Source organism: Lissotriton vulgaris, chromosome 5, assembly GCF_964263255.1.
Source record: "Lissotriton vulgaris chromosome 5, aLisVul1.2, whole genome shotgun sequence".
NCBI classification, from domain to species: Eukaryota; Metazoa; Chordata; class Amphibia; order Caudata; family Salamandridae; genus Lissotriton; species Lissotriton vulgaris.
In genome coordinates this window covers 1,140,429,215-1,140,443,910 of record NC_141693.1, presented here as the reverse complement: position 1 = coordinate 1,140,443,910, position 14,696 = coordinate 1,140,429,215, and the positions used below count along the sequence as shown (strand labels likewise).

At 43.3% G+C, this 14,696-nt stretch overlaps 1 protein-coding gene across 17 annotated transcripts in view; it reads left to right on the top strand.

The window, feature by feature from the left end:
* The window catches only part of ABLIM1 (actin binding LIM protein 1), an 899,845-nt gene that overhangs the window by 805,628 nt on the left and 79,521 nt on the right, over positions 1 to 14,696 (top strand). For 13 of the 17 annotated variants that reach the window (XM_086922886.1, XM_086922881.1, XM_086922883.1 and 10 more), the window contains exon 12: positions 7,813 to 7,857. The exons of the other annotated variants lie outside the window; for them this stretch is intronic. In XM_086922886.1, the coding sequence (XP_086779012.1) occupies positions 7,813 to 7,857 (45 nt within the window). The remainder of the gene's footprint in view (positions 1 to 7,812; positions 7,858 to 14,696) is intronic. 17 annotated transcript variants of the gene reach the window in all.

Genomic DNA, 14,696 nt, shown 5'->3' with positions numbered 1-14,696 from the left:
TTCTGCCCATTGTTGGATCACCATACTAAGATGTCAGATTCATGCAACACTTTAAGTAACCCTAATGCAAAGCTGGATACAGCTTCAACTTTACGTTTGTGTTGCACATGCACAAGACCTTCTCCGACTTGCAGGCTTTCTGGTAGTTAGGTAAGAACCTTGTTCCGATGACACGCACTATAAGCTCAGGTTCAGATCCAGTGCCTTTACACTAATCTACTCTCCGTTCAGAAATGATAAAATGATAGAATCTGATGTCTTTTTACATATTTTCCACTTTCCAACCATGACGGTATTACAGTATAAAACAACAGCCTTGAGAAAAGGTTAGCTAACCCATGACATATTGCCAAATCCGTACAAAAGGGGGTGGTGATGGACGGAGCATCTGAACCAATCAAACACTCACACCCAGTCAACAGATCTAGGTTTAATCCATCACCGTTCTTTAGCTCACTCTGCCACCCCAGTTCAGACATGGCCATATGCAAATCAGTCTGACCCTGTGCCTCATGGGAACAGTCCAGCCCGAACTGCCAAGCCATGCCTTCCCTGGACCGGAAATAAGCTTCCGAGGACCAGTTTCTGGCATTCCAGCCGTCTTCAGCCAGGCTTGCTTGAATCCAGTGGCAAGGTGAGCAAGGGACTCACGTCTGAGCATACCCTGTCAACTTATGGCGAACAAAGCGGTACAAAAGGGGGTGGTGATGGACGGAGCATCTGAACCAATCAAACACTCACACCCAGTCAACAGATCTGGGTTTAATCCATCACCGTTTTTTAGCCCACTCTGCCACCCCAGTTCAGACATGGCCATATGAAAATCAGTCTGACCCTGTGCCTCATGGGAACAGTCCAACCCGAACTGCCAAGCCATGTCTTCCCTGGACCGGAAACAAGCTTCCTAGGACCGGTTTCTGGCATTCCAGCCGTCTTCAGCCAGGCTTGATTGAATCCAATGGCTAAGTGAGCAAGGGACTCAGGTCTGAGCATACCCTGCCAACTTATGGCTAACAAAGCGGTACAAAAGGGGGTGGTGATGGACGGAGCATCTGAACCAATCAAACACTCACACCCAGTCAACAGATCTGGGTTTAATCCATCACCGTTCTTTAGCCCACTCTGCCACCCCAGTTCAGACATGGCCATATGCAAATCAGTCTGACCCTGTGCCCCTTTTGTACAGCTTTGTTCGCCATAAGTTGGCACGGTATGCTCAGACGAGAGTCCCTTGCTCACTATGCCACTGGATTCAAGCAAGCCTGGCTGAAGACAGCTGGAATGCCAGAAACCGGTCCTAGGACTCTTGTTTCGGGTCCAGGGAAGGCATGGCTTGGCCGTTCTGGCTGGACTGTTCCCATGAGGCACAGGGTCAGACTGATTTGCATATGGCCATGTCTGAACTGGGGTGGCAGAGTGGGCTAAAGAACGGTGATGGATTAACCCCAGATCTGCTGACTGGGTGTGAGTGTTTCATTGGTTCAGATGCTCCGTCCATCACCACCCCCTTTTGTACCATATTGCCAAATCCAGTCTAGTTCAGGCCACCACGTAGTTCTTTGATAAAGTTGAAGCATTGAAATGAAGATGTTGTACCCTGAACACAGGAGAAAATCGCAGTCACCCACATACCATATAGCCTGATGCACAATACATTCCTCGGAGAGGAGAATTCTTACTATCAGAATTTTCTGTATAAAGCCAACAATGCTTGCAAACAGCTATTCAATACTTTCATAGAATTCACCACCTCATCCAGGGAGCCAATCTCAAGGCCCATTCCCAGCAATAGCAGAATGACCTAATATGTTTCTTTCAGTCCAGTATTTAGGTACTTAGACCTGAAATATTGCTATCATCAGTCGCTGCCAGATCTCAACCATGAATTGAACCCCTGGTTTTATTCTTCTGTGATTTCACCACAGGATCTGTAATCAGTATTGCAAGTCATTAATATAGAAGGCATCATACGTTCTTTCGAGTTTTTCAACCTTCTGTGGCGAGACTGGGCCTTCCCGTCATTGCTAATGGTTGTATGACATTACAATGCATGCTTTTACCACACATTTATTTACTATGCACACCGTAACCACGCATATGCCTTGACTACGCAGGCCATGACCATGTAGATAAGTATAAATAAGGTAAGTGATATATATATCGTGCTGCTTGCTCTAAGACGTATATATATAAAACATTTCATTTGTTTTGGTGTAGAGTCCCAACCTACCCCACTTGTTTTTATAAATAAATTAATTTAATTATTTGTATTGGGAGGAACCCCCAGGCCTACCTTTATTTATTAGCCTTACCACCCATGCCCCTACCACCCAATAAAAATACTTTCAGCACCCTAAGCCCCATAACTACACATAACCCTTAAAAATATCCTTATCAATAAACTCTTACCCCTAAAAACACCCTTACAACTCAATACCCTTACCCACCCATAAACCCATGCTCCTACTGACACTTAAACCCTAAAAATACCCCTAACGCTCTATACCCTACCCCTCCTTAAACACTAACAAAATCACTACCATCTGCCCTTACCTACTCCTAAACCCTAAAATACCCTTACCATCCTATACAACTACCAACCCCTTAACCCTAATAACACCCTTACAACCCAATACTCTAACCCACTCCTAAACCCTAAAACAACCCTTATCACTCTAGACCCATACCCACCCCTAACCTACATATACATATATATACTGGCCTTAACTATACTTACCATGCGAGCTAAAGGCATACGTGGTAAAAGCATGCGTGTGGTAAAGATTTGCGTTGTAAAGGCTGCATGGTAAAGGCACTGCGTGGTTACACCTGTGAGGTAAATCAAGGATATTTCCCATTTCTAACTCAGTCCTGAAAAATCGTGCAGGCATAGAATCCGGTGCCAGCTACTGACACATCACTGCACTGCTGCTGATGTCTGCCTGTGTCAGTTTTACAAAAGAAAGACCAGCGTATTCTCTCCCTTGTGGAGAGGCAGGTGACAGACAGCACATGCACCGTCTGAACAGTGCTCTGACGAGGGCTGTGTCCATGGGCCATTTCCAGCATCTCCTGACCTGAAACCTGTCTGTCCCCTGTCCTGACAAAAGATCTTTGTTGTCTTTGCAAAAAGAAAGGTTTGCAGCAGCACTTTCTGCACTATACAGTGTTTAGCCAATCACAAGACTGTATGAGCTGCATGTTCTAGGGCTGCACATGCTGTGGCGAGTGGTACCTTATGCAGGGGAGAGGGCAGCAGCTGCTTGCACTGGCACATTTGGGTGGAGGGGTCGTGAATCAGCTTGGTTGCTCCTCCTTTGCTCCATGGAAACAGAATTAAAAATCATCTGTGAATGTAGAATGTTGATGTGCTTCATGAGTAGGCGTGTGTTGAATTGAGGCGTTGTGACTGACACAAATGTGAGAAAGCAAAACATCCTATATGCGAATCAAGCTTATGCGATCCTTTTCAGCCTCCGTGTTTCTGGCTTTTCCAGGAACGGAACTTTATAATGTACACGCAGTTCTGCTAAATTAGTGAAACATACTTTACATGTAAGACATGTCGGTCTGGTGTTGCCAAAGTATAGACTCAGATTACATCGAGATCGACACTTGGTGTGTCGACAGCACTGTGTACAGACCGTCCATGGATAGGGCTGTTTGTGTGGACTGGACACTAGAGAGAAGCACATGCAGTCACACTTAACTCAAGTGAAGGAAGGCGAGGACTGATCAATATTATCCTAAGAGGTGAGAAAGGGAATGGGAAATTGACACGCTTTGGTGAAGTGTCTTAAGGACTTGGAACAAAAAGGCGGGGTGGGCGTGTTCTGCGTGGATTGCAGCCAGGCTTTGAGACTCATATTCAAGCTAAGCAACGCCAGTGGAACCCAATGGTGAGATTATAAGAGGCGTAGAACTAATCCACACAATATTCACTTCTAAGAAGACATTACTGACCAGTGATTTCCAACCAGGATCAGTGCTTGTGTGCAGACTTCATTAGTGACCTGTGGAGCCAACAGTTATGAATCTGTAGGGTGCATTCAGGGATGCAAGATAGATAGTGCACAAGCATGATTGGAAACACTAAGAATGGCCGTGGGAATACCTGAAGAGTGACTGGGAGATGGTAGTCAAGCTTCATTCCTGCTAAGTGTATAGTTGCGCATTCGGGAAGTACTGAAGAGAAGCAGGCTGGTAAAAAGGATGCTCGATGGTCGTGCATTTATTAATTCTTCAGTAAATACTGGATATGTTACAGAAAACTCCACCATGAGTGCAAAGGGGGAGGTGTGTAATGGCAAAGATGGTGGTGTCTGATGGCAGAGCTGGTGGTGCCTAAAGGCAGAGTTGTGATGTGTGTTGGCAGAGCTGGTGGTGTTCGTTGGCAGAGCTGGCGGTGTCGAATTGCAGAGCTGGTAGTGTCTGATGGCAGAGCTGCTGGTGTCTGATGGCAGAGTAAGTGGTGTATGATGGCAGAGCTGGTGGTGTCTGAAGGCAGAGCTGGTGGTGTCTGATGGCAGAGCTGGTGGTGTTTGATGGCAGAGCTGGTGGTGATGTTATGAGCCCCAATGTACCCCAATATAGGCCTATGTAGATACACGACCTTTTACCTACATTTGTCATACCTTGCTCTACATAAAGATTCTGGTGCTGACCTTTTACCTAGTTATGTGCCGAACAAATGTTGTGTGCTTTTGTTCGAAAACTAGCCTCATTTATTATGCATGAGGATTCTTCGTATCACAGCAGGATTACCATCTTTTCCTAATAACTCTGTACAAGAGTCACCGCTATCGTCATTCTTGAATGACAGGCCCACAGTACCATTCTAGGGAGACCCCCAAGAGCACCTTTTGGGTATATAAGCACCACATCTTTCTAGGGCAAACCAGAGAAGTTACTATGCTGACACAAGATGCTGAGGTCCCTGCAAGCAGACACTCCAGTGCTCAGTGGTCTGACATCCTGTGCTTGGTGTCCACCTCGAGTCCAAGACAAGGTCCTTCATTCTCTCCCATTAGGTAATGAGGTTGGCTCTTTCCTAGGGGGATTCTTGGCTATACCCCTACATACATGCTAGGTACATTTATGTTAGGGTTTGCATCGTAGGAGTACTCATGATTTCTGCCATATTTCTATATGCCTGTATATATTCACTGTTTTAGGACCATGGTAGAATTCTACCTTTGATTTACTCTGTTGGAGCTTATAATGGTATACATCTGTTTCTGTCTAATGGTTGTTGCGGCACACTTATTTTATACTAGAATGACGCTGGTTCAATAAAAGTTGATTGAAAACCTCCCCTCCGTTCATTCTGTGTATCTCTCTGAGAATGAGTGAGCACGAGTGACTGAGCGAAAAGTAGTACACTGTTTCCATGATCCCTGAGGGTCAGGGTTGTCATGTTTGATAGTTGCCAGAAACTATTTGCTCCTTGATAAGGTTGAGGAGCTTATAGTGGCACTTTGAGCTAGCTGGTCTACAGACTAACATATCCTTTGGGGGTGTCTTGAATTAGTCTGCACACCAATCCCTTAGTTTATAGTGTTGAAACGAGCAGATCCTGTATAGTTTTGTAGGAAATACACGACAGTGTTTGATGGCAGAGCAGGTTGTGTCTGATGGCAGAACTGGTGGTGTCTGATGGCAGAGCTGGTGGTGTCTGATGGCAGAGCTGGTGGTGTCTGATGGCAGAGCTGGTGGTGTCTGATGGGGGAGCTGGTGGTGTCTGATGGCAGAGGCTCTTCTATAGGAAACCATAAGGGGTTCGCTGCGCAGCCTCTAAAGGAGTCTGGATAATCGAAAGGTGGGGAGATCATGAAACTGCCTATTTCCGGAAGAGTTTCTGTTACTGCTCACCTCACATTGAAACACTTAGTCAGTATTTGATGCCCATTTTCCATAAATTCATATCACAGAACAAGCATTACAGCGCCACCTGGTGTGCCCAGATGGAACTTGGCAGATCTCAGTAAAGTAGAATGAAGACAAAACATATTTCTGTTTATTTACTTTATTAGGGTGTTTGGATAGTACGAACCCTGTCCCTTAGTACAGCAGATCGCTTCCCATAGGATGGGATGTCCCTTGCAACAAAATGTGGGTTACAAAAGCACGAAAGGAAACTGTACATCAGCACACGATGGAACATAACACCTGGACTGCAGAGACACGCTGGGCTATAAGAGAATAAAATAATGCAACTGTAGCAGAGTAAAACGCGTACGCTCATAGAGGTTAGGGTGGGATCAGGAAAACGTGAGGGAAATATCCTATTTTTTTTCATTCACCTTCACGAGCTACCATGCCAGTCTGATGAAAAGTGAGAGATTATTTGACACATTTGAATGAAACGAGGAGCAGATATGTCCTCTTCTCATACTCTGTCTTGTCTTTGGGCTCCGCAACATCAGGCAGTTCATTTAGGGAATGGTGGAGCATTTGTGCTCTGCTTTTTGGGTGTGAATGACGCAAAGTGTTCTGAATCAACTCAGGCTGAATCGGAACCAGTAGTGGGTGGTCTGGTCGTGTTTTATGTTCTTCGGTGATCACATTGCCTGCCTCAAATGAGGGGACTTTTCGAGGAGTGAATTGACATCTAGCAGGCCTGGGGTCTTAGCGTTGTCCCAATCAATGTGCGAGAGGTGAGAGCTTGCCCAGTGAATTGTGAGTTGGAAGCAAACACTGCTGTCATGGAGGAGACCGATTTGGAGTCATGCATGCTGGGATTTTATGTTTGTTTTATTCGAAAGAGATTATTGACTTGATGTTGAAACCCAACAGCTTAGTGATGAAGACGAGGTTGGTGGAGAAGCCTTGAATCTGAATTAAATGGAGTTATTACACAATCACTGGTTGGAGCTTATGTCAAAACCAGCTCTTTGGTGGATAGTTTTAGTTAGACTGCTGCAATTCATGATTATATGAAGAACAGGCAAGAGGATTAAGCAATGGATGTTGACTACAGATGATTTATTGAGTCACAATTGTGTCTTCAGCTCATTGGTGAAGTGCAATGTCCTGCTCAGCCTGGAGGACTCCAAGGAGTTCTATTTATAAAACGAATGGCAATGCTGACAAATGTATCTAATCAAGTGAGAATAGACAGCAGTGCATCTACACTGGTGAAGCTATGCTGTTTCTTTTCCAGCAGGGCCAGCTGCCTATTGTAAACGTGAAATGCACAAATTGTGTATTAAATGGGGGTTCAGTGGATGCGACTAGTACGGTAGAGTCAGCCCACTCAATATGGTGAAAACGGAAGACCCAAGAAAAGGCTGGTGCCCTTGAGATCCTGCTGGTCTCAGGCACAGTCACTCACATCCCAGGCTTACCTAGCCGTGCACTGATGTGCTTAGAAATATGACTGTTTTGCACAGGATATTGCAAGAGTATGGTGTTCAGTTAAGTGTTTTGTGGTTTAGTTTGCTACATTTTAGTTCTCGCAGACCATATATTATGCTTTGGTTCATCATACTGTGACTTAGCCCACATACTTTGGTTAGCCACATCGTAATGGTTTCTCCGTAGCGTACTGTAGTCCTTCACTGCATGTGGTTTGGTCCTGTGTATCCAATTTCACCGCACACAAAATAAGCATGACAATTTCTTGGCATGGCTGGGTTTCGCGTTTCTTCTTCTAAAACTGCTTATTGATCTCTGGCATGCACTTTCCCATCTTCTACAGCAATGAATTATTTTTTCTAGAGAAATGCCACTATCATTTCTCTTGTGTGATTAAGGAAACAAAACATGTTTAAAACAATGTAACCCACAGTGAAATCAAACTTTCCTTCTCAGGCTCAGCGCTTCAGATTTGACTTCTCACCTGTGCACGATGAAACAGTAAGTTGGTGCAAACATGCAGTTAAGGCCTGGTTCCAATGTTCTAAAAAGAATGTTAACACATTCGGAGTTCAGACAGCCACTTGACTGGCAGGTACAATGGTGGCCTTTAGTTCTAGCTCGGATTTGAGTTCAAGTAAAAAGATCCAGGTACCAGGCAGGTAAATGACTGTAGCCTACACATACTAGTCGTCCATGTGTATCACATGCACAGATCGTTTATAATTCTGTAGGCCATTCTGCCCTGTGGTTAGCAGAACTCTTCATGGCATAAGTGGGGTGCATTTAATCTCTGGTAGGTAGCTGGCAGGCCTTTGCTTGACACGGACCCTGAGGCTCTTACATCACTGTCCTTGAGCATACTGCCTTCTCCACTTCCTGTTACTCTTACCTCCCCCAATTCCTCCACTAAGCTGTGGTACCTTCTATGGGAGTCAATTGATAAGGGCCATGGAGACCTGCATTGGGTGCATCCAGGGCAGCCACTTGAGGACAGGAACGGCTTCTCCACCAAGCATAGCCCAACTGCCTTAAAGCACGTCAGAAAAGGAAAAATAAAAAGATAACAAGATGTTATTATCATTATCTTTTTCTAGGCAGAGGCAGTTTTGTGGGGTGGGGCTTGGCTGCGCAGGGGGAGGGAGTGGTGGCCAAACATCATGCGCACTGCACATGATCTACACCCAGGCTGAATTACAGCATGGATGGAGAACATGCCTAGGCTTCCAAACCATGATGCTCAGACCAATCACAATGTGCTTAATATTCTCAACACTGCAATGAAGCATTGGGATTGATTTAAGGGAGCCTATACTGCTTCAACAGAAGCCATGAAGAGGACAGAAGAGTGGCAGTGGCTGGCCAGCCGGCCGGCAGGTAAGTGATGATCTTTGTTTTGTACTTTCTTCCCCTCCCCATTACCAATTCCCTGGAGTAACAGAGACTGCTTGAGGTTACAGTACAAAAAATTGCTGAAGCCCTGTTCGTCCAAAACAAACCTGCATCTTTGAGTTCAAGTTTCCTTATAAAATACTGCAGGAACCCTGCATTATTTAACAAGGTGAAACAAAATATCAACTTAGCCATGAATCTGTTCCAGTCAAGCAGCTATTTTGGAAGCCTTAAGCATAAACAAATATGGTGTCCAAGTACAAGACATGAAGCAGTCATGGGTATCACCAAGAGCAAATAAACCATTGGTGACAGTTCCTCTCAATTTGCAAACAACATAAAGTGCTTAGGACCAGATGTACGACTGTTTTTTTGCAGTCGCAAATGGGAAATCGGCCCGTTCGCGACCGCAAGATAGGGTGGTGGTATGTATACACACTATTTTGCGGGTCTGGGACTCCCAAAATAGAAATTTGCGAGTCGCTATTAGGAAGGGGCGTGCCAAGGGTGTCCCTTCATAAAAGCAAGTCAGAATGGTATGTACCCTTGTTTTACGACCGCAGTAGCAGTTTACCACCTCGCAGTCTACTTCAAGTAGGTGGTAAGCCACTCGCAAATGGCCTTTGTGAATGGAGGCGAAAATACTTTTTAAGAGCAGGTAGTGGTGCCATGCCTGCACTTAAAAAATAAAAATAAAACGTTTGATTTTTAAATTTTAAACGCATCACATTTTCCTATAAGGAAGACAGGCTGCATTTGAAAAAAAATTGCTGTAATGAAAAAGCAAACACAGACATGGGGGTCTGGTGTCCCCAACAGGCCGCCATCTCTGTGTTTGTAGGCCATTCCCAATGGGTCGCAAATTACGGCCTGCCTCAGTAATAATAATGAGGCAGGTAATTTGCGACCCCATTAGGAACTTCAAAGTGTCTTTTATCGCACTAGCAGGCCCCATGTATGTGACAACCCAAATACAGACTTTTCCTATCTACACAACTATGAGTAAGTATGCAATCTGCACAGAGCCATCTTGCAGACTGCCAGCGGGGTACCCCTGTTCAGTTTTATTATGTTCTCCCTCCCTACAAAGTTCTCAATGCCAAGTCACAAGTATCACAGTGCGTCGCCATGCGACCCTCTAACTTTCTCTGATTACTTACACATATCACTGCTTTGGAAGACCTTTCTGCTTCTTCTGACACTTATTTTTTCCTAAGCTCAGTGTAAATCCTCAAACAATCTGAGTGTTTTTCGTGCCTGACTGCCAGTGAGCAGCAGCGGGGGCATAACTAGACCCAAATTTCGGGGAGGTGCTAACACTTGATATGACGGAGGCAGAGCCAAAGTCAGACTAAAAACTGCTTGTGGGTCATCCCATCATTGTAGCGGTATAATGCATAGGGGTCTTTTTTGCCAACATGACAGCTCAATTTAAAGCACACTAACATTAATGTATTTATAATAGGATTTAACAACTTTTGCAGGTAGGTTAGGACTGTCTGTCAAAGAATTCTAGCAGAACAAATAGTAAATGTTGTATTTTAACCCATTGACCGCGGCTGGAATTCCGCCATGGTGCGGGTGATTTATGACTGGGCGTGGTGAGGACGGCCCCCGGCCGTCCTCCGCACACACCCACTGTGATGTCAGACGGCCAGGGGCCGTCCGACGCATGCAAAGGTTTAATACACATCAAATATGTTTACCTACTCTCACATGACATTTATCATTATAATTCTAGTTGTGTCAACAATTAGTGACATATGATGCACTGTAAAACACCTGGGGTCGATTGCATTCACCTCAACCCATTAGCCCTTCAAAATACTAATTGAAGATATTTGGGTTTCTTAATCTTCCCACTTTCCGGGGTGCTTCGAATAATTGTGGCAAATACTGCAGTTTAAGAATATTTCTTTAGTTATTGTTCTACTGAATCAAATGAATGATTGAAAATACAATATAAAGAGCACTTCTAGCCTAACCAAGCAGCCTGGCACTGGGCAATAACTGAAGGAGAAGTGGAGACTGCACTAACGTAGAGAAGGCAAGAGTTGTTTTTTTTTTTTTGAATGACAGAAGACTGGAGTCCTTGGAGTTCGGGAGCCAGAGAGTTCCAGTGCTTTGATGCCAGAAAGGAGAATCATCAGCACCCAATAAGTACCTATCTAATATTAGGAAGATGCAGCCAGTTGGCCGATGCAAAGCATAGGGTTCTTTCTGTAAGGAATATAAAGAGTGATACATTGGGGAAGAAGCAGAGGACCTACTTTATGGAGAGCGCCAAGATCTAGGCACAATACTTTGAAGTTACATTGTGTCGCACTCAAAAGCCAATAGACAGTAAAGCAAGGTGGCAGTTCTCAAATGAGGCATGCAAGAGGGTTTTGAATGATTTGAAGGCATTGGGGGATTGCGAGGGGGAGGAAAGGAATGATTTTGCTTACCAAGAGTATGTTGCTAAAGAGAGTGGAAAATATGCCTGATCTGTTGAAAGAATGAGAAAAAGAAGTTGAAAATTAGTCCAGGATGTTTTGCTGAGTCAACCCAGAATGGGGAATGGGTTCAGCTCCACCATCAAACTGAAGACCATATCCTAGGAGGTTCCCTAAAGACCTCTGTGTTGTCACTGTTGAGTTTTCATTAGACTTGATCCAGGAGGTAACTGCTGTAAAGAAAGATTATAATTTTTCTTGGGCAGACCCGAGATCATTGCTGAAGAAAATGATCCTTTGGATATGATCTGCGCAGGAAATCGCAGAGAAGTTTGTAGATTTATAGAGTGTGGCTTATCACCTGTGAAGGTATCCAAGAGCTGTCCATGGGCACAGAGAGATTAAGTGATTTACCTAGCATCACATAATGTTGCACCAATGCTGAGACTCGAACCCGGATCCCCAGCTCCCGTGTCGGCAGCCCTGGCCACTGCACCACATCCTCTCCCAAAGGGTTGTATAAATAAAACTAGCATAAGATACAGAGTAAACAATGTAGGGCCCACTGAGAAGCCCTGAGGGATTCTGCAAATTAAATGTTTCGAACATGACTACAATAAGGGGAAGTGGACTGTTTATGCTCTCTAAGAAAGAAAAAAGGTAAACCGCACCAGGGTAGTACCTTCAATGCTACATTGTTCCAGATTGCTATTTTAATAAACATTTTTATAAAGTTTCAAAACAGTCATGTTATTACAGTGACATAGTCTATCAGGTTCTGAGCTTTGGTAAAACAATATGGCAAGATTTAGCTAGCTTTTGGGCTCCACAAAGTTAAAAATGGTAAATGAATACAAGCATTTAGGGATGTGGTTCGAGAAATCCCTAAAATGACATACCCAACTGGATGCATTGAAAGTAAGGGCACTTGCTTCTGTTAGTGGCCTGAAAACATTTAATAAATATTACTGAGGCAGGTCAGATAGACCTGTTTTGAAAGCTTAGATGGTTATGATACAACCTCAGGTTCAATATGGAGCAGAATTGTCAAATGTAAGTAGTAAAAATGGGTGGGGCATTGAAGAGGGGAAATCCTTAAAAAACGTACTGTTCCTACTCAGGTCTGTGATGATCCAGGCGGTAAGATTGGAGACTGGAATGCTATTATAGGATATAATGGCACACATCACAATAAGATTTTGGCAGCACCTGGCCTGTCGGGAGGAGCATAAAATATCACAATGGTGATAAAACGAGATACTACAGAGGAAATTGAAGTGGGCAAAGGGGGTGAGGGAAACCATAGCAAAGGCTTGCAGGGAAATGATAGTCAACTTGTGCCCGCAGAATCTACAAATTAAGGTTGCAAGAGGGAACTCAGGGCTTTAGGGAAATAATTATCTCAAGACCACGACCAACAGTATCTTGAGGGGAAAAACATCTGTGTGTTTTATGGTTAACTCGTGGCAAAATGAACAACAGTTCCTGTATTTGTTGGCTTAGAAATGAACTACTAAGGTGAAGTATTGAGATCAACTCCGACTATGCTAACAACAGGGTAAAAGGAGCTATGACTGATTCCAAAGGGAAGCGCACCTGTAATCTAGGTACAGCATGCAATAGTTTGCACATATTATTGGATTGTCTAAAGGTCCTTGATGCACTGAAAATGTTTTTACACCCAATTTTCTAAAGGTACGGTATTGAAAATCATGCACAAGCTGTAGATCTGTTAATCGAAATGCACTTTTTGGATATAGCATGTGCTATTGGAGGTTCCTACTCAAAGTTAAAAAAGATTTTTAAGGTTTATAGAATTGGAGTTTTTAGATTTCTTTAAGATGAAATGTATACCACACAGAAACGCTAAGTTATTAATGAATCCTGGATTTTATGGAATTTTATGCAAGGTTTTACTTTTTATATTGTTTTTATAAGGGATGTCTTCGTGTGTTTAAGGACCAATTGGTCTAAATAAATATTCCATTTGATTGACTGCCTGACATAGCCTATACTTTCATAAGTGCTGACAATAAACGTACACCTCAATAAACAATACAAACAAACTGTATTGGGGGTCAGCTTTGACCTGTTTTTGGTGAGTGAACACAACTACGCAATACCGTAGTATACTGACTTGGACCAAGAGTAAACTGGGTCTCTCACTGGTGGTAAGTGTATTGAACTCAACGTTATTTATGCTCTTCCGGTGAGAGGTGTGTGTCCATCCCTTGATTCTCTTCTGCCTCTTATACAGTCTCTATTTAATTGCTAACCAGTACAGTGTGTTATGCAGTTGGGGGTGCCTGTCTTTCAGGGTGGACGATAATCAGGAACCGTTTCAGTTTCCAACATTATTGGTTCCCCTATCTAGCCCATGTATGTGTATAACTGAGTTTAGCACTGCTGTACATTCTAACGTTACCCATGTCTTTATTTCTCTCAAACAGTTTGTTATGTCAAGTGCTCATTCTTCCTTCATTTGTCTCTGGGCAGCAATCCCATCATGCTCACCCTTAGAGTGCCAGTCTATTTTTCCATCCACTTTTTTTTCCCATTGTTGCAGTCATATGTTTCTAGTACTGTAATAGTTTTGAGCACTCTAACACCATATGATCAAATCTGCCTTAACACCTTCACGTCTGAGAGATGAACCTTTAGTCTCCTTTTCTTACTGAGTTTCTTTGGGGTGAGATAGTTTTGATTAATAAAATTAAATTGTATACATTTGAACAAGGCAAAGATGCCACTGCTAGTAAGGGTTCATCATCTCGGAGGGCTGTTATTAAGTAGACCATCTTAAAGTTCAAGGAAGATTGTCTGCCCAAAATAAAGCCATTTTGATCATGAGTAAGGCTCCCTGTTTTCCATTTTTACAGATTTTTACAGATAAATACAGACAAAAACCAATGTGTTTTCTGTCTGCATTTATTTTTAACTGTTTATAAATACAGAAAATTGTGCTTCTTTTAAGTGACTCTCCCTGCTGTCTTTAATGAATTGTAGGCCAGCAGCTGAGCATATAAACCACATGGGAAATTAAAAAACAGAACGAAATGTCTTTAAATAACAGCATATGTCATCACACATTTCTGGTATAATGCTAGAATTTACCAGTGGTAGTATTGTTGTGTAATATTTGATAGCTTAAATAGCTAAACCACGACACACATCAAACTACGAGTGTGCTTCAATCTATATATATAAAAACTAAAGTATGTCTGTCTGTTTGTCCTTTATGCATTACTACACCATTCATCCGATCGGCATGAAACTTTGGAAGTTGTTGAGTACACTCCCGCGAAGGTTTCTGGCAAAAAAAAAAAAAAGAATAATGTGTTAAATATAGGGCCCCCGGCCCCTCATAAACTTTCCAATACTGAACGTTTACAATTTCCGGTGCGACTCGCTTTTGCAATTACTATCAACAAAGCACAAGGACAATCGCTGCAAGTGTGTGGACTAGATTTGGAGAATCCGTGCTTCTCACATGGACAACAGTATGTGGCCAGC